This window comes from Oreochromis aureus, linkage group 2 (assembly GCF_013358895.1).
Source record: "Oreochromis aureus strain Israel breed Guangdong linkage group 2, ZZ_aureus, whole genome shotgun sequence".
NCBI lineage: Eukaryota > Metazoa > Chordata > Actinopteri > Cichliformes > Cichlidae > Oreochromis > Oreochromis aureus.
Window position 1 is genome coordinate 17,405,905 of NC_052943.1, and position 22,554 is coordinate 17,428,458.

The 22,554-nt window shown below is 39.9% G+C and overlaps 1 protein-coding gene and 1 non-coding gene across 3 annotated transcripts in view; both read left to right on the top strand.

Annotated features, from left to right (window-relative positions):
• The window catches only part of zdhhc9 (zinc finger DHHC-type palmitoyltransferase 9), a 33,788-nt gene that overhangs the window by 7,879 nt on the left and 3,355 nt on the right, over positions 1-22,554 (top strand). For both annotated transcript variants that reach the window (XM_039620059.1, XM_031736365.2), the window contains exons 2-8: positions 5,862-6,022; positions 10,904-11,062; positions 13,755-13,892; positions 14,100-14,148; positions 14,857-14,959; positions 19,363-19,466; positions 19,619-19,694. In XM_039620059.1, the coding sequence (XP_039475993.1) occupies positions 5,862-6,022; positions 10,904-11,062; positions 13,755-13,892; positions 14,100-14,148; positions 14,857-14,959; positions 19,363-19,466; positions 19,619-19,694 (790 nt within the window). The remainder of the gene's footprint in view (positions 1-5,861; positions 6,023-10,903; positions 11,063-13,754; positions 13,893-14,099; positions 14,149-14,856; positions 14,960-19,362; positions 19,467-19,618; positions 19,695-22,554) is intronic.
• Positions 6,469-6,550, top strand: trnal-uag. Its single transcript has one exon. It is a non-coding gene; the product is annotated as a tRNA-Leu (tRNA).

Consider the following 22,554-nt stretch of genomic DNA (forward strand, 5'->3'; position numbering starts at 1 on the left):
CTCTTTGTCAACGTGTGTGCATATGTGCATGCGGATTGCCACCTATGGATTTTGGAGGAAGGAACAAGAAACTGGAACATAAGGACAGTGTGTCATCTGTCTGTCCACCACAGGACACTTAGCCACTAGGCCAGAAAACCATATGTGCATGGCGATCTTCTTTTCTGGGTGTGTATTGGTACTGTATGTGTGCGGTAATGGGAGCAATGCAGGAGAAGTAGGTGTACAGGGCTGAGCCTGCAGAGTGAGTGGCTGCAGTCAGAAGAGCTCTTGTAGTCAACCCCCCGAGCCTCTCTCAGCATCTAACTCCACCCTGTCTCCCTGTTAACCAATCGGAAAGCGGCATCCGGCCAAGGCCAAATGAGCAATAACATGATTTATACCCTACTCAGAGTACGCGCTCCATTTACAGTAACCATGATCTAAAGGCTTTGTTCTCTGGAAGCTTCTCTGTCAGGAGAGAGCCGCTCCTCTGTGGAGGGTGGATTTTATAAATATATAGTTCACAGCCTGTGAGCCAGCTTCATGCAAGGAAGGAAAGTCCACATTATATTTGCATAAATTTTGGGGTGGGGTTGAAATAGATGCACTGCTATCAAAAAATGTAACAGAAATACTGCTAAATAAACACATTTCTCTTCAGTCTCAAGTTCATTTGCTAAATATTATATGACGCAACATCTGTGATCCTAACTTTAATCCCACTAAACGTTCCGTGACCCAGGCTCTAATGTTTCATCTCTCTCGTTTGGTATTTAAATGTTGCATAACAAGGACGACTGGTTTAAGCCTGGCATCAGAGTATTGAGTGTAGTCTGGAGCTTCAGGTTCAGGGGGTACAAGCTCCCATGACATCAGAGCAAGGACATGTATCATTTTTGTCTACCTGAAGCAAGACTGTCAGTCACGGCTTAATACTGCATACTAATGTATGAGGCACTGATATCTGCATAGTTTGGATGACTCTTGAAATATTTTTAGATAAGAAGTAAATGTTAAGTGAGATTTCGGATTTCGTCAGGCTTTCCTTTTTTTTTTCTTTTTTTTCTTTTTTTTTTGAATATTTATGAGCATTTATGAGAGCATTTATGAAAGCTTTTCTGATATTGACTTGTTTTCTGCTTGTATCTTAAAAAGGAGAGAGGGCAAGCAGAGTTTGAGAGCTTTTGTTTTTTTTTTTCCTCAGCAGTGCCCTAGAAACAGCCAGATGTTTGTATGACAGAAGGCTGTTACTGAGGCCCACTGTTGAGCTGCCTGCACAGCAAGTGCATAATTCATTTGGAGTATGATTCAAGCAGGCCTGCAACAGCTTACAGCTGTTAAGTATTAATAACGGAAGGGTTTGAAATGTTCGACAAAGGTAAAATGTCATGAGTCACTATGTGTGGCGTCGTAATCCCGGGTTCAGGGGCGGTGTGGCTGAGACGCTGAAGTGATTCTAATTTGGTGATATTACTACTTTAGGAGCTTTTCATCTCTGAGCTTGTGTCATTCTGAGTTAAGAAGGAAATAAATGTCTGCAGAAGACTCACCCTAAAGCATCTAATGCCCACCCACACCAGGCACAGACATGCTAGTAGGAGCAGCAGTAGGTAGTTTATCTCTCTCCTGTGTAATGAGATTTAATTGTTTTATTTTAATGCCTTTATTGTCTTTTATGACCACCAGGTTTTTCCCTAAATGAGTTCTCTTTTATTAAACAACAAAGTTTATTCGGTATAACTTCGGTAAAACTCGGGGTCTAATGCCCACTCTGTGATATTTGTTTAAGATTTAAGTAGGGGCCAATAAATAATCCAAAGACCACACAGCAAGGCTTTATTTGCCTATTACGTCAAGGGGTAAACTCAAGTGTGATAATATTTTTGTGCCATGGTTAATAAGATTACATTGAATGTGATGTAGGCCTCCTCTGGGTCAATCAGTAACCAATATGACGTGCTGCAACTTGTGCAAAAAAATAAAAACTGTAGAAACAAGAGGTTTTAGCATCTCATACCTTCATATAATTGGCAGTGGCACAATTTAAAATCCTTTGTTATTATTAATAAATTGGATGAATGCAGGAATGGGTTAATATGCATATAAGGGATGAGGTTAACAAATGTAATCAGGTTACACATTTTGCCTTTTGTTATGCAGCATAGAATACACAGGTAAGTGTGCAGCTCATTAATTAGAAGACAGTTTGCCAAGAACTATGAGAACACAGTCTGTTTGGATTGTAATGCAATGCATTTTATTTATGTAGTACCTTTCAAAAACAAAGTTACAAAGTGCTTCACAAGATAAGATAAGAAACAGCAAATAAAACATCTAAGAGAAGGCAAAGGTCAATCAACATTTGGCTTAGGAATACTAGCAGCACAAGGAGATAAAAAGTGAGGAATAAAGAAAATTAAAAATAAAACAACAGGTAATTAAAAGCTAGTATAAAGTAGATTGAAATTATAACTAGGAGAATGGGATTAAACAATTAAGGTGGACAACATCGAAATAAACTTCAAATGGAGGCACAGAAAAAGCCTGCTTTGAGAACATATGTCTTTAAGAAGAATTTAAAAGACATAAGTGAGCTTGGTGATCTGATCTTCTCGGGGTGATTATCACCTGACAGAAAAAGAGTGATCACCCTTGGTTCTCAGCCGAGACTGTGGTTTGAGCAGCTTGGCTGAGGACCTTTTTTTCATTATTCTTTTCTTATTTTCTGTAATAATCCAAAAGCCTACAGACAAATTCTATTGTGTATCAAGGCCAAGGTGATTCTAACTTCCTGGTTGGTTTAAAAAAAACAAAACAAAACAAAAAACAGCACTCTATTACAAATGTATTATCTGTAAAGGTAGTTCATGTATTTGTAGCATTTCAATATAACAGAAGGTATTGTAATGTATTCTCGATGAGCATTACATGAGATGATTTGTACTACTGTTTATTTTGCTAAATATAAAGCAGTAGGTAAGCTTAGCTTTGCATAAAATTTAGATATTGTGGCACACCTGTCTCTGTACAAAGGTAAGGAAATCTGCCTTCCAGCACCTCTCAAGTTCATAAAATATCTTCTGCACAGGTTGTTTTCACACCTTCACAAAGACATGTTGTTAAAATAGTAAACAGATATTTCATAAATATGAAGTAAGTTGGGTAAGGAAGAGGGTGTGTTAGGAACATGTGCGTGTCAGTTGACGGATATCCCCTCGTAGACGATCTAGTTTTTCCTGCTGCTTCTGTGGTGATTGGTGAACACGGAGTCACCAGAGTGGTGCCGTGACAGCTCCACCCTGCACAGCACAGGAAATTGTCACATCCAGGAAAGATAGGGGGGCTTGATGGGAAGCAATGATAGAGAAGCCTTCCTTGAATACGTTCCAGTTTACGGTTACGGGAATTGCACTTCATCGACAGACTGCATTCCCTCAGCCTGAACCCCCCCACGTGCGGCCTCTGCGCAAACGGCTGTGGGAAACACACCTCGCAGGCCTGCGCCAGTGGAAATTTCTATTGATTTGATCTCCGCTCCTTGTTTCCGTTAATGTTTGAAATGCGCTGCCGGAAAACTGCTCAGACAAGTCAAGCAGGTGTGTGTGTGTGTGTGTGTGTGTGTGTGCGTGCGCGTGTGCGTGCGTGCGTGTGCGCTTTGTTGTCTTGTCAGAGCTCAGGTATGCTGACAGGTTTCATGTACATAGTGATATTAAACAACTCCACTTTGTTCACTTTTAGCTGTATGTCTGCATAGTGAGAACAGAAAACCGACCATGATGATGAAGCAAAACTGTGGGTGACACTGTAGTAGATGAGTAGCTGGCATCCCGGCCACCTGTATGAAGCCACCTGTGTTAAACAAATTGAATAAAACAGGCAAAAGACAAATTCCATATTATCAGCAATTTATTTTTTATTGACTGCTGATTTCTCTCTCTTTCCCCCTTTTTGTTATATAAATGCACCCACTTCAGGTTTAATTATGAGATGACAGATGTGCAATGGAGCCCCTATGTACAGATTTCTGTTGTTGGCTTTGAGTGCACTGGATCGTTATATAAGAGCAAATATAATCGTCCACAGTATGGAAAAAATAAGAGTTTTACCCTCCATATTTTTTTTTATGCGTTATAGGCTACTTGTTTTTGTTACTATATATATATATATATATATATATATATATATATATATATATATATATATATATATGAGTGTTGGCAAGTTTATGATGCAAATAAATGATTGTTGATATAAAAAAAAGGCAAAGGAAAGCAGATGTTTTTTGTTTTTTTATGGCTATAACCAAATGTTAACTGTTTGGATATTCTTGATACTTGATATGTATTTGGGTTTCAGTTTGTAGATTCTGATATTTGTTTTTAGTTTGTCCTCCTCGTATCGTTCTCGCTTCGGTCATCCTGCACCTCATTTCTTTGTTGCTACCTTAGCAAATTTGTTGCTAGATTCAGCCGCTTTGCATAACCATTCACTGGATTTTATATTAGATGAAAAAGACTTGGCAGTAAACCAAAAGACAGTAGCCTGCTGTTCTGTCGCAACCAATAGAAAAGTCTTCCTTTCTTCCCAGTTTTTTTTTTTTTTTTTTTTTTTTTAATGGTTTAGCAAGAAAAATAAAGACACATAAGGACAGATGCAGAAAATCTTTACCACCTCACACCACAACACCTGCATTTATTTTATTTTTAAGCCCCATCGTGGGCTTTTTTACATTTTCTGCTTAATTTAGTGTAACGTTTGGCTTGTTTTATATTTTTATTATGGTGTTTTATTTTAAGATGTTTTTTATGGTTTGGCTGCTGTAAAATAGTAATTTCCTAATTTTTGAGATAAATGTATTTCTTATGTTATTGTAACATAAAGCGAGTCCACTTGGTGTTTCTGATGTTCTCTCTAAGTCATAATTTTTGCCAAATTAGCAGCAAAGGCTGTGAACACTTATGTACATGTTATAGTTTTGTTTTTATTTAATTTCAAGCAAACTGTTTGTTCATTTTATCTTTATGGGGGATCGCATGTAGAGTTTTGAGGTGAGGCTCTAACATGACAAAATGTGGAGATACTTTCCAGATGCACCGTACGCAGATGCTGTTTAATGGGACAAAAGAGAATACGGTGTAAATAAAATGTAGCCTGGTGATTTTGTGTGTGGGCGGTTTTATGTGTGGCATGCTGAACTAAAGTTAGTGTTCCTCAGGATGTGGCTCAGGTCCCTTAAAATCCTGTAGTGCAACATTAGAGTTACATTATGAATATATGATTTCAGCCTCATGGGAGAGAGATGAGGCCATAGAGTTAAACTATTAATAACTGCATGTGGAACCCTTTTTGCTGGTGATGCGCTCTTCTGTTGCAGCACTTTGCATTGCAGCTCACATGTGTTATCAGACTGTGCAGCCGGCCCTTTTGGAGGAGCCCGGCTGGCTCTAATCTCAATGGCCTGGCAAATGGATCCACGCTTCTCCACTAGTACAGAAGGTGTAGGGAGTGCGGCATGGTGTTATTTATTCAAGGCCACGACTTCGGTCTTGTGGTTCGTGACCTTATGCTCCGAACATCAGTTAAAAATATGTGTGGTGTTGTTGTGTTGTGTCCTCTGTGCTCATGGTTTTCCTGAGAGTGCTCTGCCATTTCTCTTAAGATTATCCGTAGTTATCATGTATTACTATGATGGAGAAACGTAAAACAGGATTTCTTTAATTAATTAATCTCTGTTTACAGAATGTGAGAAAAACATGTTTTTCCCCAATCCTGTATGATGTCAAGTTTGCAGATGCGAATATTTAGAAAAGAAAACAGCTGTTGTGTGCTTATTATTTTAAAAACGCTTTTTTTGATAATATTTCTTTTTTCTTGTGCAGATGTCCGTACCTGGCTGTTCATCTTTGTCCCGCCATCCCAGTTTTTGCTGCCCTGCTGTTCCTTTTCGTTATGGCCATGCTGTTGAGGACCAGCTTCAGTGACCCCGGGGTGCTACCGAGGGCCCTTCCGGAAGAGGCTACATTCATTGAGATGGAAATTGGTGAGTTACAGGATTTGCGGACAGACACTCTACATTAGGTGATCATCAGCAAGTGTGGGTATCTTTGTAAAAGCACACGATTTGGTCAGACTGTGCAATGCTAAGAGAAACTACAGAAACCCCAAAACAAAGTCCAAGAGCTACATCTCAGGCCTTAGTCACCTTAGTTAGATATTAAAGTTCATAACAGCCCAATCAGAAAAAGACTGAAGAAGTATGGCTTGTTTGGAAGTGCTGCCAAGAGTTAGCTTCTTCTGACTAAAACCACAGCAGCACAGCTTTAGTTTGCATCTGCACAAACCTCAAGACCTCTAGAACTACGTCCTTTAAGCTGATTAACCAACATAGAGATGTTTGGCCATAATGCATGGTGCAAAGTTTGCCAAAGACCAAACCCAGCATATCAACACAAACACCTCATACCATTTGTGGGCTGGGCACTTGTGGGTACCGTGGCTGAGCGGTCTAAGGCGCTGGATTTAGGCTCCAGTCTCTCTGGAGGCGTGGGTTCGAATCCCACTGCTGCCATTATTGGGGACAGGCATAGCTCATTAGGTAGAGTCTTTGATTGGAAGGTCGGGGGTTGAAATCCACCCAATGGTGACCCTGAGGTGTGCTGGATTGGTAGCTCCCCAAACCTTCACTGAGTGAATGGATTAAATGCAGAGGACTAAACAATTTCCTACTGGATTAATAAAGTATACATTTATTATTATTATTATTATTATTGTTCTGGAGTCAAATGTGAGGCATGAGAGCTAAAGCTGAGCTGAAAGTGGGGCTTGCATCAGGACAAAGATCCCAAGCAGAGCGGCAAATCTACAACTGAATGGCTGAAGAAGAAAAAAAAAATCAAGGTGTTGCAATAGCCCGGTCAAAGTTTGGTTTGATCACATTTGATTGAAAGCGATATCACCATTATTACCATCATCTTATCCACGTGTTTCTCAGTCTGGACTAAATTGTTTGCAACATGGCTTTGCTCACTTCTAACAATTGAGAAGAGCTCAGGGGAAAAAACACAAACACAGGAAACTGCTAAAGCAAACGGTGTTTACATCTACAGAAGAATGTCAACACTCTAGATCAAGAAGATAGAGCTGTGTTTATGTCTTTTAAATACCAGTTTAAATGGCAGCTTTGTCAAAACTTTAACAGCCTGACAAGACCACATGCTATGTAATTGGCTTTATTTGTACTATTATAAGTAAGTTATCTTGAGCACTACCTGTCACTAGCAAACAATGGAGAGACACGATCAGTGACTAGCTGTGCAGCATTTAGCAGCTAAAGAGCCTCAGGCACAGCTGAAAACTAAAGGCTGAGCCTAAAGAGGAACAAGTACCTGACCTACATTTGGCAGGTAAACACAAACACGACTCCATGTGAACAGTATTGTTGTTAATTAAGAAACTAACAAGGCTGTTTGTTGCTAGTGCCAGTGTAGGTGTAGTTGCAGATTTAATTATATTTTTGGGAATGTTTGAAGAGGCTTTATTTGCATGAAATACACTCATTAGTCACTTTGTTAGTTATACGCTGCTAGCACCAGATTGGAGCCTCACATTCTCACTATACCATATGAGTGATTCTGACTCATTAAACTGGACAACATTTTTGTAAGTTCTGTTGTCCAATTTTAGGTGAGCCTGTGTGAATGGTAGCCACAGTTTCCTGTTGTTAGCTGAAAGTTGTGGCACCTGGTAAGGTCTTCTTCTTCTGTAGCCCATCTGCTTCAAGGATCAATGTGTTTTGCTTTGACAGATGCTCTTCTGCATGTTTATGGTTATTTGAGTAACTGTTGCCTTACTATCACCTTGAAGAAGTCTGGCCATTGTCCTCAGACATAAATGCGGCATTTATGCCTGAAAAACTGCTGCTCTGGGGGTCATTGTTGTACAGATGTTCGCACAGGAACATCAGCAGTTTCTGAAATACTCAGAGCAGCCACTCTGGTACCAATGACCACGCCACTTTCAAAGTCACTTGAAAGTGGCATGGTTGATCTCTTAATTATCCATTCTGGTGCTTGGTTTGAACCTAGACCTTGTAACCAGGTCTACATTCCTGCACTGGAATTCCTGCTGTGTGATTGACTGATTAGATATTTACATTAGTGAGCAATTGAACAATTGTATTTTGGTATCTTTTCAAACCTTCGGCTTTTGACACAAATTTCAAAAATACAGTGGCTACGTGATTGTAAAGTTTGTTTTTTTTTTTAAATAATAAAAAGTAATAAATAGCAAAAGTAGCATGTGACCTCACCTTTCCACGCGTGGCAGTCCAGCGCCTGCCCTTGTAAGCAGAGCTATTCAGTATCAGTGCTGATAATGCCATAGTCACAAGTCTCTTATCTACATACATTTAAATGTTTAGTCAGCGACGTGTGGTTATTGCAGCTCAGGTGCTTTTTACATCGTTGTCATCCAGGGTGTTGCACACAGCGGCGTGTGTATGTGTGTTAAAGGACACCCAGAGGTGTGGATTGCACACTAGGTGGAAGTAGTTAAAGTAAAAGTATTTAGGAGGGATAAATATTTCACTATATATGTTAGCTAAGCAGTGAGCAGACAGCCTCAATCTGCTGGTTTATTTATGCTTGTTATGCTTTAGATTGCTAGAAGTTGGGTGTGCTCTTCCACAAATATAGAGCTCAGTTTAAAATACAGTTTTTCACATTATCTAAAACATACAACACTGTTAGAAAAGAGAAATTGCCCTTTGTTCTTCGTGGATTTTTTTGTATTTTCATGCTGCAATATTTGTTTAGTATCCACTGCTCTCTCTTTGCCTCCCTCCCTCCCTGTGTGGCTGGTCAATGTTCTTTGTCTCTGTTAAAGATTCACAGCATCCTTCAGCCAGCATGCGCGTCCCCTCGCTCTGTGTACGAAGCATGGGCGTGGACCGGTCTCTTTTGAGGACAGATGAGGCTTATAAAAAAAAGGCTAGGGCACTCGGCTGTCTGGGATTGGGTTAGCGGGCATCAAGTGCTGCTGTCATTATGACTGTGACTCATCTTACTCGTTCGATGTTAGCTCTGAAACAATTAGTCAAAGGACGGAAAATTCACTGCCTATTTTAGTGATCTATTACTCATTTGAGTCATTTCTTTACGCAACAATACCACATCGATCCTCTCGTGATGTTTCGTTGGTTTAATTTGTCTTGAGTGACAAACACTGAACTGATTTACTGGGTGGTTCATATTCAGTTTTTCGTAGTTGAATAGACAAGTTGTAAAATGTTCATTAGTGAGCTTTCGAGGTGCAGGAATGTGGCGTTCGAGTTGTTGATAGTTGTTACCCTGTGTTTCAGGTCTTTATAGTAAGCTAAGCATCTATTTGTGGTAGTTTCATTCCAAATATGCTGAAGCAGTATCAGTTTTCTTTAACCTGAGGTAAAAAATAATCATTTCTGTACTTCTGAAAAGGTAAATCTATACCTTTAAATAACCTCACTGGACATCCTCTCTTTTGCAGCAGACTTGCTTCATGTTTTCTTTGACCTTGTATGTATCCTCTCACAACATTCCCAAAGCCTTGTACCTTTCCACATAAGACATCTCGGCAACCTTCTTCAAATATGAAGCTATTATTGACATAAACACTATTTAAGCAGGTCACATGACCGCATTATGCCAGCTTAAATTACGCAGTTTGGTACCAACTTCATCAGCCCACACCTTCAGATATTAAACAGTATGTTTTTATCTGTTAGGATAGCTGTTGTAAGTGTGGGAGTGCTAAAAGCCAGTTGAGCAAGCAAGCAGGGATGTTAAAGAAGCCTCTGCAGCCCCGATGCTCTGTCCCTTCTGCCTGTTAGCAGCAGTCCCCAGGGGGAAAGCTAATACGAGGAGAGGCATCTTCTCGGAATACATAATGCCACGAGCAGATTGAGCTTTGCTACCCAAGGGAGTGGCATCATTCCCTGTGAGTGGTGACTCATAAATTTATTCTTCACTACTTTATCCTGAAAGCCACTAAATCCCACATTCTGTGGATGCATAATGCCAAGTATTTGTTGCTGTCAGAATCTATGAATTTATGTCCCAGGGATGTTTTTAATAGAAGCCTGAAAATGTGCTCGTTTCACTGATTTATTTGTGCAGAAACTGCTTTGTTTTACTTAAGAGATCTTCATTTAGGACTCTATACAAATGATAAGTATGCATTTTAGGCTGTTTCCCCTTAGCATCTCTGAACACTTTCTCAAACCCTGATAATTTCATTTCCACAGAAAGCACTTTTTTAAAAAAAATCTTAATGAATCCCCAGGAAGTCAAATGAGTACGCTTTCTCTTTTCCATTAACTCCACATTCACGCCTGTCCACTGCGGCATGTTAATGGTAGATTTCTTCCTCGCAGTTACTCTGCGGGGTGATTCAACTGTGTGATCATCGGCTTGCGCGTATAATCTCCAGATCCCGGAGTGTAAGATAATCAGAAAAATCCAAATTGTCACAAACAAACAGTATGTCAGAGTTCATTTATTTGTTTGATAGCTGCTGTACAGATATAAGATTACTGTGAAATATGGCCATTCCAGTGATAGGAAGCTGTCCAAATGGAGAAAGATATGGTGCTTTATAGTTGCAAATAAATAATATTGACAGTTAAACAGCCCACCTACACTGTACTGAGTGACAGTAGGTGAATGACATCCTCAAGGTTCAGCTGTCGTGATTTTTGTCACTAATTCTCACATTAGAGCTCCTGTCCAATGCAATCCAATGCAGAAATCATGTTTAATATCTTTAACACTGGCTGAGGATTTCATTTGTTGCTGTGTTGTGCTGACTGTGATTAAATAACATCTCTTAGAGTAATTTATATTATGTCATCCAGATTGATTTAATGTTTTTCTGTTCGCTTCCACAGAGGCTGCCAATGGGAACGTCCCAGCAGGGCAGCGACCCCCGCCCCGAATCCGCAACGTTCAGATCAATAATCAGATCGTCAAGCTCAAGTACTGCTACACGTGCAAGATCTTCCGACCACCTCGAGCGTCCCACTGCAGCATCTGCGACAACTGCGTTGGTAAGAAGTCTCATCTGATCTGCCGTCGTTTGTTACGCTGCTCAGAAAGGCTTCACAAAAGGAGAAAGATGAGATGGGTTTATTTCAGGCGTGCAGAAATAGAAAGGTGAGCAAGGAGAAAAATAGCTTGCTGACATGATGGCGATTACTGATGCCTCATCCTTAATTACCTCCTGCATTCATTTGTCATGGTGAAAAAGAAATGTTAGCTTTATAAATATACGCAGAAGCGGACAGGGTGTAAAAGTTTTAGAAAACGAAAACATTCGTGAGGGGATTTATTTTTATTTTTTTCAGAATGTCCTTTAAGTGTTGAAAGCCGTGAGTTTGTGGTGCATTGTGATGCTTTGTGACGTGTGTGTGTAGCTGTGTCATCTCACAGCCCTGCAGATTAGCAGTGATTTCGTAGCTGATGAATGAAGAATGTGTTTGAAGGGAGCGTAGACTCGCAGGCGACGAGAGAGGAGACAGTGGAGGCTCAGTGAGGAAATAAGTGCTCCGTCATTGTGAACACTGGTTCATCTGTGTCCACCTGCTGTAGAAACGCACACACTCCCAGTGCTAGCATTACACAACTGCATTCCTCTGACCCTCTTTTACTGCAGAGGTTTTTGTTCCCTCCTCACCTTAACTTTGCTCATACTGATGAAAGTCTGAGAGAAAACGGTCACTCCACTATTATAAGATGTAAATGCACAGTTTTGTAGTCCTGCACATAAAGTCTGGGGTAAAGGTGTTGGTCTGGTTTCCGACCTCTGAATAATTGCACATATTTTATTCAGTGACTCGCGCTGCAAAAAGAAAAAGAATATGTGAGACTTTTAATCAAGTTTAAGTGCTTATAGCTTTATTATGGAGTGAACAGTGTGGATGATTGTTAGGCTGCTGCACTCCATATGCAACCTACAAATTTGGGGCAATCAAAGTAAACACAATATGCATAAATGGAAGCTGATGTTTGTCCTTATGAAATGGTCTTTTTACACTTGTTTGTTGTTTTGTTTGCATCCCAATAACTGCTAAAATCTAACTTTTACCTGAGCTGCTTTTCTGTCTGCTTATATTGTCTTTGGGTTTTAGAAGTGATGCATCTATATATCACTTTGGCCAGTTTGTTAGGTACACCTGTTTAACTGCTTGTTAACATAAATATCAAATAAGCCTGCCACGTGGCAGCACCACAATGCTTTTATGCATGAGGAAATGGTCGAAATGAGCTGCAGAGGTTCAAACTGAGATGAGAATAAAGAATAAAGGTGATTTAAGGTCAGAAAATGAGAAAATATAGCAGTTCTCTTTGCATAAATGATTTATGGATAAGTGACTTATGGACTTGCCAGAGGTCAGGGGAGAGTGTTTCACGCTGATAGGAAGGCACCAGTAACTCAAATAACTAATAATTACAATCGAGGTATTCAGAAGAACAACTCTGAAAACACAGCTCATTGAACCTTGAAGCAGATGGGCTACAGCAGCAGATACCACACTGGGTGCTACTCCTGTCAGCTAAGAACAGGATACTGAGGCAACAATTTGCACAGGCAAACCAAAACTGGGCAGTAGAAGGCTGGAAAACCATTGATATTTAGATGATATGGTCAGAGTTTGGTTAAATGACATGAAAGCATGGATCCATGGTGTGGGGGATATTTTCTTGGCACACTTTGGGCCTAAACACCATAACCTAACTAATTTTGGATTACCTTTATGACAGCATATCTGTCTTATGATGGCTGCTTCCAGCAAATTAACTCACCCTGTCACAAAGCTCATGTCATATCAAACAGGTTGGTTCACTGGACTCAAATGGCCTCCACAGCCACCTGAGATCAATCCAATAGAGCACCTTTGGAATATGGTGGAATGGGAGATTTAGGATTTGTGCTAATGTAACAGATCTTAGATTAGCTGAGGTTTTTGGTTTTAGTGGGTAAAAACTCTGACCAAGTGCTAGAGTGAAAATTTTGAGATCACTGCAAACATTAGCTTTCATCCTCTGTGCGTCTGTACTAAATTTCATGATTATCCCTCCATTACGAGTTAAGATATTTCAGTGAGAGTCATGCTACTCATATGCGTTTTATAAACTCCTATCATTCCTTTCCAGCTCATTGCTTTACATTTAATATACATGTGAACATAAATTTTAAAATCGAAGTACTACCTCTTTAGTAACTACTTTATCCCAAAACTGCTGGAATACAAATATAGTCAGCTTGGGTCAACATTTGCATTGTGTTCCATAAATATAACAATCATCCACGGGTCCACTTGAATCTACAAACCGGTTCACATCCTGTCTGTTTGCTTCCGTGTTTACTTGATATTGTTGTGAAACTTCATCTGGGGATTGCAGTGGTGTCGGCTGCGGAGGAAAGTGTAAAGTAAGATGTTTACTTTCATTGTCCATTTGACCCTGCCCTGCTTTCATATGGCTCCCCTCCAGCTGATAGAGGAGCAGCAGCAAAGAGGAAGCGATCACTATATTTAGATTCAGAAGCTGATGCATAAAGCAGCCTTTGACTGAAAGACTGTTATTGAAATTTATGTATTTTTAACATTCTTTTGATTCCCAAAATTGTCTACTCTCCAAGAAAGCTTGTTTTTCAGGTTCTGGAACATTTTACATATTTATAGTTCCCCTTTTGCTCTTCTTCTTTTTTTTTTTTTTTTTTTTTTTTCTTTCCCTCAGACCGTTTTGATCACCACTGTCCTTGGGTGGGCAACTGCGTGGGCAAGAGAAACTACAGATACTTCTACCTGTTCACCCTGTCACTCTCCCTGCTCACCATTTATATCTTCACCTTTGACATCGTCCACGTGGTCATGCGTAAGTATCCTGTCATTCAACTGGCCAATCAGAGAGAACACATGAGCCTAATCTGTAGCCACACCACATCGTCCTGCTTCCTTCTTTTACTGAATATAGGATGAGACAGACAAACTCAAACAGTATTTCCTCATATGGATGATAAGCTCTGGGTTTATTACCTTAATAACAATAATGACCTTGTAATTTCTGTTTCCCTGTCCACAGGCTCAATGAATGGTGGCTTTTTGAACACTTTGAAGGAAACACCTGGAACATATCCTTTAAAACTCTAACTAAAATGTGAGTGTGTAGGTGATATGTTTGCTGGATTTTCATGAACACTAAAAACTGTACAGCCTAAGGTTGGGCAAAGTTAACAGAACTTACTTGAATGACAAAAACTCATCCTGCAATTGAAGCTAAACCGCTAAACTGTGACAAATAAAAAGAAAAAAATACAACTTGCTCATATTTTGCACAGATCCTTCTGCAAGATTCTCATTATAAAATAATTCAACTGGAAACACTCTAAAATCATCCTGAGACAGTGGCGTCAGCCCACACACCGAGATAATCTTAGGCTTGTTAGTTACCTAGCTACAGCTGATTAAAACCTGCAAATTCATTGATGAGAGGCAAGAAATTATAAGTGTCTGTTTATCTGCCTTTGTGGTCAAGGACTCATGTTACAGAAATATTAAAAATTTTAATGGAAAGAAATCTTTAAAGTTGTTGCACAATTCATGGATTTAAATTTTAATTGAAAAAGTTATTTCTAAATAGTCTTATTTTTTCTCCTTTTTGCACAGTTAGAAGGTAAAACCGCTCCTTTCATCGCTCTTTGTTCTTCCACTGACATTCACTGCTTTTAATCATGTTACATAATTTTTTGCTACTCTTCCATCACCTGCTGTCTGCGGTTTAATCAGTAACCTCGAGTCAGCCAGAAACATCTGTTACCGTTTTCTTAACTGGAGCTCACTGTGCTGGAGGTGCTGGTGTGTTTCTTCACCCTCTGGTCAGTGGTGGGACTGACTGGCTTCCATACCTACCTGATCTCTCTCAACCAGACCACCAATGAAGATGTAAGTACTTTTTTTTTTTTTTTTTTCTTCTCGTTTTTTGTTGAATAACTGCTCAGGTCTACAGTTCATTTTGGTTTGAGTGGAGCTGTGAGGCACATGTGCTGTATCATAGCTTCTGTAACTCAATCCCAGTCAGTCCATTCTTTATTATTTATTATTATTTATTGTTTTCATAAAAAATGAAGATGGAAAATGACAGATGAACTCCTGAAATAATTAGGCAGCAATTGCTTTATGAGCGCACATACAACATTGGTTCCCCTGTACCCATAAAAGACAAAAACAACTGAGAGTGAGACAATTGGGAACTCTGCTTGCTCATATGGTTCGACATTTCAATTACAAGGCAGGCCCCAGCTAAAGCATCTCTTGCTCTGTCATCTTTTTTTACTCAAATGGAGACCATAATTTGCAAAGTAAACATCATGTAAGATGAGACGAGATAGTCTGGGAAATTCACAGCAGTAGAGTGGACAGAGCAGGAATAAATAGGTGTAGCATAATTTAACAACAGAAATACTATATGAAAACAACTAGAAGAAAAATGTACGCTCTAAAAAGCAGAAGAAATATATGCATTAATAATAATACAATAATACAACTGACATTTTAGATGCCTCGTAGCAGCAAAAATTGAATGTTTCATAGTGAAGTGGCTGCATCTTAATAGCAGCAAATACTGAGTATCACACATGTGTACCTTTAGTGAGTCTGACAGCACCTGGGTGAAAATACCTCTCAAATCTCGCCTTCACACTGTCACTGAAGGAGCTGCTCATTGCTGTCAGAGTGACCTGAATGAGGTGGGAGGTGTTGTTTAACGTGTGATGACAGTTTAGCCACCATTCTCCTGTCACTCATTACCTCTACTGGACCAGTAACTCCATTCACACTTGAAGTTGGTTATTGAGGCCATACAGTCATTAGGAAAATGTTTACTGAGGCGATCCTGCAGACATCTTTGCAGCTGACTTATTTTGGAACCAAAGGAGTGGCACACTGCTAGTCATTACAAGAATACAGAGTTAGCTTTGTCCATCTTTTATGTACAGTCTATTCTGGTTACACTTTGACAGACAATTACCTCATTTATTTTATTTTTCAAAGTTTTCTGCAACTATATTCTGATTCTTCAACCTTTATTTTTTGTCACATAGTAACAGAAATTCATATTTGGCAGAATTCAGTCAGCTGCCTACTGTGTAGGCTGCATTTGCCAAGCTGATCCTACACAGTGTTTTGAGCATCAGTTTTAGTAATCGAGTGGGTTTCATAGACTTACATTAGTCAGAGTGAATGGCTGCTCAGACCAGTTTACATTTCAATAAATCCACATGTGGCTTAACACATCTGGTCAAGCTGCATCTGGATTAACACAGAGACACATTTACTCGTCTCTCTTGGGCAGACCACATATTTCTTTGCAGCCTTCTCATTTTTGGAGGAACGTGTATGACTATTTCAGCTCAGAGGGAGGCGATAATACAGCTAAAGCTGTTTGTTACCTGCCAGAAACCCTCGAGGGAAATATGGAGAGGCGTTTATTCTCAGTTCTTTAATGCCCCATTAGGAGCACTGAGATGCTTCTGGGTTGAGCAAAGTCCAACCCCACTGACCAATAATGGAGATGAAGAGATGAAGAAAACCCTCCTTATAAACGCACATATTACAGTAATGCTCGAATTTTTAAGAGTGATGGGTTAGATGTGTTTTTCTGGTGAGGTCTTGGTTTATATCTTGAAGGTAATGGTCAGGTGGATACATAATTAGGATAAATCCCAGTTTTAGCAACATTGTGATCAGGCAGATTGGCTTCCTGTGGCTGTAAAGATAAACATGCATCACCGTGGTCCAAACACTACAATTTCTAAGACCAGAGAGCTGTTACCTTGACAACAGCTCCTCCTCGTTCAGGGCTGGTAAACTGTAGCTCGTTAAAAACAAGGTTGGTATATTGTAAACAAAAGAAAAGCAAATAAAGTGTCTGACGACCAACAGGAAGAAAACAGAGACATAAAAAAATGAGATATTAACTCACTCTCATTTAAGAGATTGTATACACAGAATTCACCAGCTTGTTTGTTATTTTTCGGTAAAGGTTAGTACTTTATTTTTTATCTAAATCAGGAACACTGAGACAGAAAACCACCAGCAGTAGAAGCTTATTCTGCTCAGACTCTCAGCCATGCGACAAATTGTCTGCAGTTGGACTCCTCTCAGCCAACCAGCAGGCTGATGGAGCGTAATGATCTAAAAATATGCACGAAAAGCTTCTGTACTTAATAAAAGCACTGACAAAATGAAGCTGAAATAAGTCGAAAACAGACGCGCCGGTCTCTTTCTCCCAGCTTGCCAACTACATTTAGAAAAAGCTTCTCCGGCTGAATGAGGAGGGGAAAAAAGTATTGATTGGTTGGGCACATTAGCACTGAGTCGTTATTTAGTCACCGCGCACAGAAACACAGAGTCAGGCTGATGCGAAGCAGATGATGAGCGGCGGACATGCAGGTGGATGAATTCACAAAGGGAGTAATTTGCGTTGTGTCTGTGTAAATATACTGACATTAAACAGCACGTATTCTTTAGTGGAGGCTTTGTTAGCCCAGATCTAACTGCAGAGGCTCTGACGAGAAGCAGCAGCAGCATCGATGGTGGTGGGAGGTTCTAGATGGCTGAAAGCAAGAGAGTGCACTCATACTTTGTTGTAATGATTAATTTATAATTCCCCTTCTTCTTTCCTGTGGGATGGCTGGCCTCATTTTTTCCCCATTTAATCTGTAATGAAGCAGTCGAATGTGCACCTAAAACGTGTAACGTTGCTTCAGGAGTTGAAACAATAGCTGTCAGCCCAGCTGTTTCAATATCTGTGATTGGGCTAATAATAGATGCATCGATACCTGCAGGGGCCGGGCACGGCGCCAGAAACACTGCTGTGGCAGAGACGAGGAGGGGGAGTGAGAGGAGAGAGGGAGGAGAAGGCGAACAGGGGAAGGAAGGCACCTTGAGTGTTATAGTTGCTCTGCTCTCCCTGTAGGACGACACATGCTCGATGAAGTGTGTCACACATGCAGACACACGGAGGCATGCAGAACTGAGGCGCCTTGTGTGCAGGCTCCTGACCTACATCTATGACACCTAAAATAAAGCTTTTTGTCCGTCCTGCTGGAGGGTCAGGGGGTGCATGCTATGCTGTGAACAAAAAGACGAGCCTTTAAAGCGATTACAGATGCACTCACAGATGCATTCAGTCTGCTTTATCTACGTTTCCTGTTTTAAAAAAAATCGAATCTAATGTGGCTCTAATGCAAAAGCTGCAAATAATTGTTGTCCACGTTGAAGGTCGTTGGATTATAATGGAGATATTTTTCTATTTTATGTATTTTATTTTATGACGTTGTGTAACTGTGCCAGATTTATTCACACAAGAATTTTAAAAAAAAAAAACTGCACTCCTTGCACTTTTTGTTATTAAATGCAGTGACACGCTTGATCACTGCAGAGATTCTAACCCTATTTAACCCTAAAATAATTAATTTAAAAAAAACATGGAATCATGTACTGTTTAAAGAAAAGATGTCTGAAAAGTGAAGCTAGTGAAGAAGTGTCTTAAACCTGCTGTCTTTCTACCAGCCAGCAGGGGGTGATTCCTATGGTTCCAAAAATAAGCTGTATTAATGTATTAAAAGCTGATTTAATATGTCAGGAAACGCATTATAATTCCAGTTGCTTGTTTCAGGTCTTATTTAATGGAAAATTGTGTTAATTTTGGAGCTAAATAGACTATAAACCTGTGCATGATTTAGGTCCAGGTTTCTCCTATATATGAAAGCAGTGTCCTTGATTTCTACTTTCAGGTATTTAAAAGAGTGTTGTTTTAAAATCGGTCTTTGCAGGAAATATTCCTAAAGATCCTAAAAATTATAGGCGGTGTCAATAAAATGATGCACAGATTTGTATTTGTATATTTTAAAAAACGGCTATATATGCAGTACTCTCAGTAAAATAATATTTTTTCACCCCTTAAGTCACAAAAAAGCTGCTATGTAGTGGTTTTATTGCAGAAGAAATCCTTAGTATGAACTCAGATTTTTTTTTTTTTTTTTTTTTTTTTTAATGAATAAATAAAGTAGTTCTAATCTTCCATTGTCCTGCCTGTTTGTACCCATCAGCACATAGATTTCCCAGTAAATCAGTATTCATTAACTCCTGACAAGCTAGATTTTAGTAGGTCAAACCCGACCCTGTGGGGATAACTTCTAAAAATGGAAGTATGCTTTTGAATAAGGTATAAGCACAGGGAAAATCTTCATGAAAGAAAAGTGAGTGCTACTGCGGACGATTGATAGTTTGGGAGGGTTTGCTTCTTCAGTGATTTATGTTGTGATGAATTTTGTTTTGCATAGATTAAAGGATCCTGGTCGGGAAAGAACAGAGGCCAGAACCCTTACAGTCACAAGAACATCATCAAAAACTGCTGTGAGGTGCTGTGCGGCCCGACATACCCGAGGTAACTGCTTATTGTATCTTAGTCTCACATTTTTGTTTTGTCATTTTCTGTGCAAGACTGTTTTCCCGCACTGTTGTCTGAGCTTGGTGGCATTGCCTCGTTTTGGTGACTAATGAGCAGTAAGTGAATGATTGCTTCGTCTCACCCTACAGCGTCTTGGACAGAAGAGGACTACTGCAGGAGGACTCTACACTCGTTTCCTCCAGCAACCCAGTGCCACAAACTACGGTGAGTGCCCACAAACACACGCACATGCACAGACACACACACACGCGTGCACTCTTTCTCATTGTAGTCTCCTCATTCAGACACACTGATTCGTGAGTGGATGGAGGCTGCAAAGCGCAGAATAATGAATATAGAGCAGACATAAAACGGAGTTGAAACCACTTAGAATTGAGAGAAGAAAGGAGGTGTGTGTGTGTGGCAGTGTCAGAGAAGGGCCATTTTGTGCCTCTTCTTAGCATACAGATGCTGGCGTTTTGCATTCACTTGTGTTTGTTCCACCACTTTAAATGCGAACAGGACCACTATAGTCAGGATTATTTCCATCTGCAGTAATTTATATTGGGTATTATAGCTCTGTTCTGGGACCGCCTCACCCTTTTATGTACAAAGATGGAGCAGCAAGACCTGCACAGAATATAACAGGTATAAGTGAAAATAAATAAGGCACTGGTTAAGCCACATACAGCATGAAAGGGGGAGATGAAGTGCAAGTGGGTCACAAAGTGGCTTGCAGATGCACAGCAGCTGAGGGCAGGTGAAAGCCACTTAAACAGCGCAGCCTGTGTAAGATTTGTTGTTTGAATGTGTGGACGGGTATCAGCTGACCTATTAGTTAACATGTGCTTTCACTGACATCACGTGATCAGCTGGGATTGAGGCTGAGCTTGACTTCAAGATCTGCTTTTTACTTTTAGATATATTCTGTGGGCTTTTTAGGCTTTGTTGATAATGTAGGAGAGTGGAGAGAAGATGGGAAAGGTGCACAACAAATGGCCTCGAGTAAGTAAGTAAGTAAAACTTTATTTATATAGCACCTTTCAAGATAAAAATCACAAAGTGCTTCACAGAAGCTAAAACCTAAAAATAAAAATCAACCAAAAGCAAGTTTAAAAAGATGAGTTTTTAGCTGTTTTTTAAAAGCAACCACTGAGTCCACAGATCTCAGGCTCAAAGGGAGAGAGTTCCACAATCTGGGGGCCACAGTTACAAAAGCTTTGTCGCCTTTTATTTTCAGCCTCGTGTGTTGGACAGCAAGCAAGCCCTGGTCACATGACCTCAGGGACCTACTGGGAATGTATGGATGTAAAAGTTCACTTATATATGTTGGTGCTTGTCCATGCAGAGCCCTGAAAGTCAAGGTCAAAACCTTAAACTGGATTCTGAATTTAACAGGGAGCCAGTGCAGCTGAATCAGCAGGGGTGTGACATGGGAAAACTTGGAGGACTTGGTCAGTGCTTTTACCTTATGGCGTATGGGTCGTCTGCTCTATCCAGTTGGCTAAACCGGCGTCCTGTAAACCTGCTTAAACTAACACTATACAGAGCAGGCATTTAAGTCTTGGAAATGTTAAAGTTGCCCAAGTGAAAAATCCTATAACTGTCGCTGTGTCCATCCATGGTGGTTTAATACTTTCTAGTTGTGCTACAAACAATAATAATTTTGGAAGTGCACTTACTTTTAAATGGTGTGTTTTTGAGAGTGGCATGGTGATACAGTGGTTAACGCTATCACTTCACAACATCTACCGGCTGGCTGGGATCTTTTCTGTATGTATATGGGTTCTCTCCAAGCTTTCCTGCTTCCTTCCGCAGTCCAAATACATGCATGATATTGGTGAAAGCCTGCAGCTGAGTATGAATTGGCCATATGTGTGAATGTGAGTTTGAATGGTTGTCTGCATCACCGTGCTAGCCCTGTGGTGACTTGGCAGCCTGTCCAGGTTGACCTGTCACCCTTCCTGTGACAGATGAGATGGGCTCCAGCCTCCCCGTGACCCTGAATTGAATATGCACGTGGATGATTGGTGTGTTTTGCTGCATATGAAATCATGTATACTATATAATAAATGTTGACTGTGTTCTGAGATTTCAAAATGGACATCGAAACAAATACATAGTGGTCAAAAAGATCTAGATGAAGTACTCAAGTTGAAAAATCTTTAGTGGCATACATTGTGTTGGGAGCAAAATGATGTAACAGCGGTCAGTGGAAACCCAAATCACCAAGCCCTTTGAGGGATGGATTCAAAATTACACCAAAAATCAAAGTTAAGATTGTTGAAGTTATTGTTTTTGATAAAGGAATTAGTTCCAGCAAAGGTGAAGAAGAATCACAAAGAGATTTTTATGAATTATATAGTTTTAAAAATGGTACTAAAGAGGAAATCCACAGCTTGCACTTGAAGTAAACCAATAAATGATCCAGCAGTACTCAAGCAGTTTACTTCATGGCATTGGGTAGGTATCTTCTCTGTGAGCTTTTTCAGGTTTTATTGTTTTACATTAATATTTCTACATTTATTTTATTATCTGACTGGTTTTAACTGGTTTTAAAAAAAATGTGATGAGACACACATTTGTTCATCAAGTAAGATTCATCAACATGTGAATCAGAATCTGCTGACCATCGCTGTTTGGCAACTGTCAGTCAAAGCTGATTTTACTCACACAGCCGAAAATAAGCTGTTACTGAAGTACCAATAAAATAAAACGACAAAACTTTCAACTTTGAATTTGACTTCAGTCTTAAAAAAATAAAAGCTGAGCCAAAGGAAGTCAGTACAATATCAGTAACGCATGACCTTTTAGTACTCTGTCGTCACTGAGCTGAAATTTGAAAAGTGATTTTAGCCGTTTTTCCACTGGAAATGAGCGTCAGCCGACAATGTTTTGATGGAATGACTCAGTGTATTGCTGCTATTGCTTCATTACAATCTGCTGTGATGGTAATAATGACCTCTATTGTACTCGCTCTTACCACAAAGGCTTTTGAGTGCTTTAGCGGGTGTTTTTTATGTCACAGCATCACAGTTGAGCAAGATGCTGGCACAAAACCTGCAGGTGTGCAGCTCAGATCAAA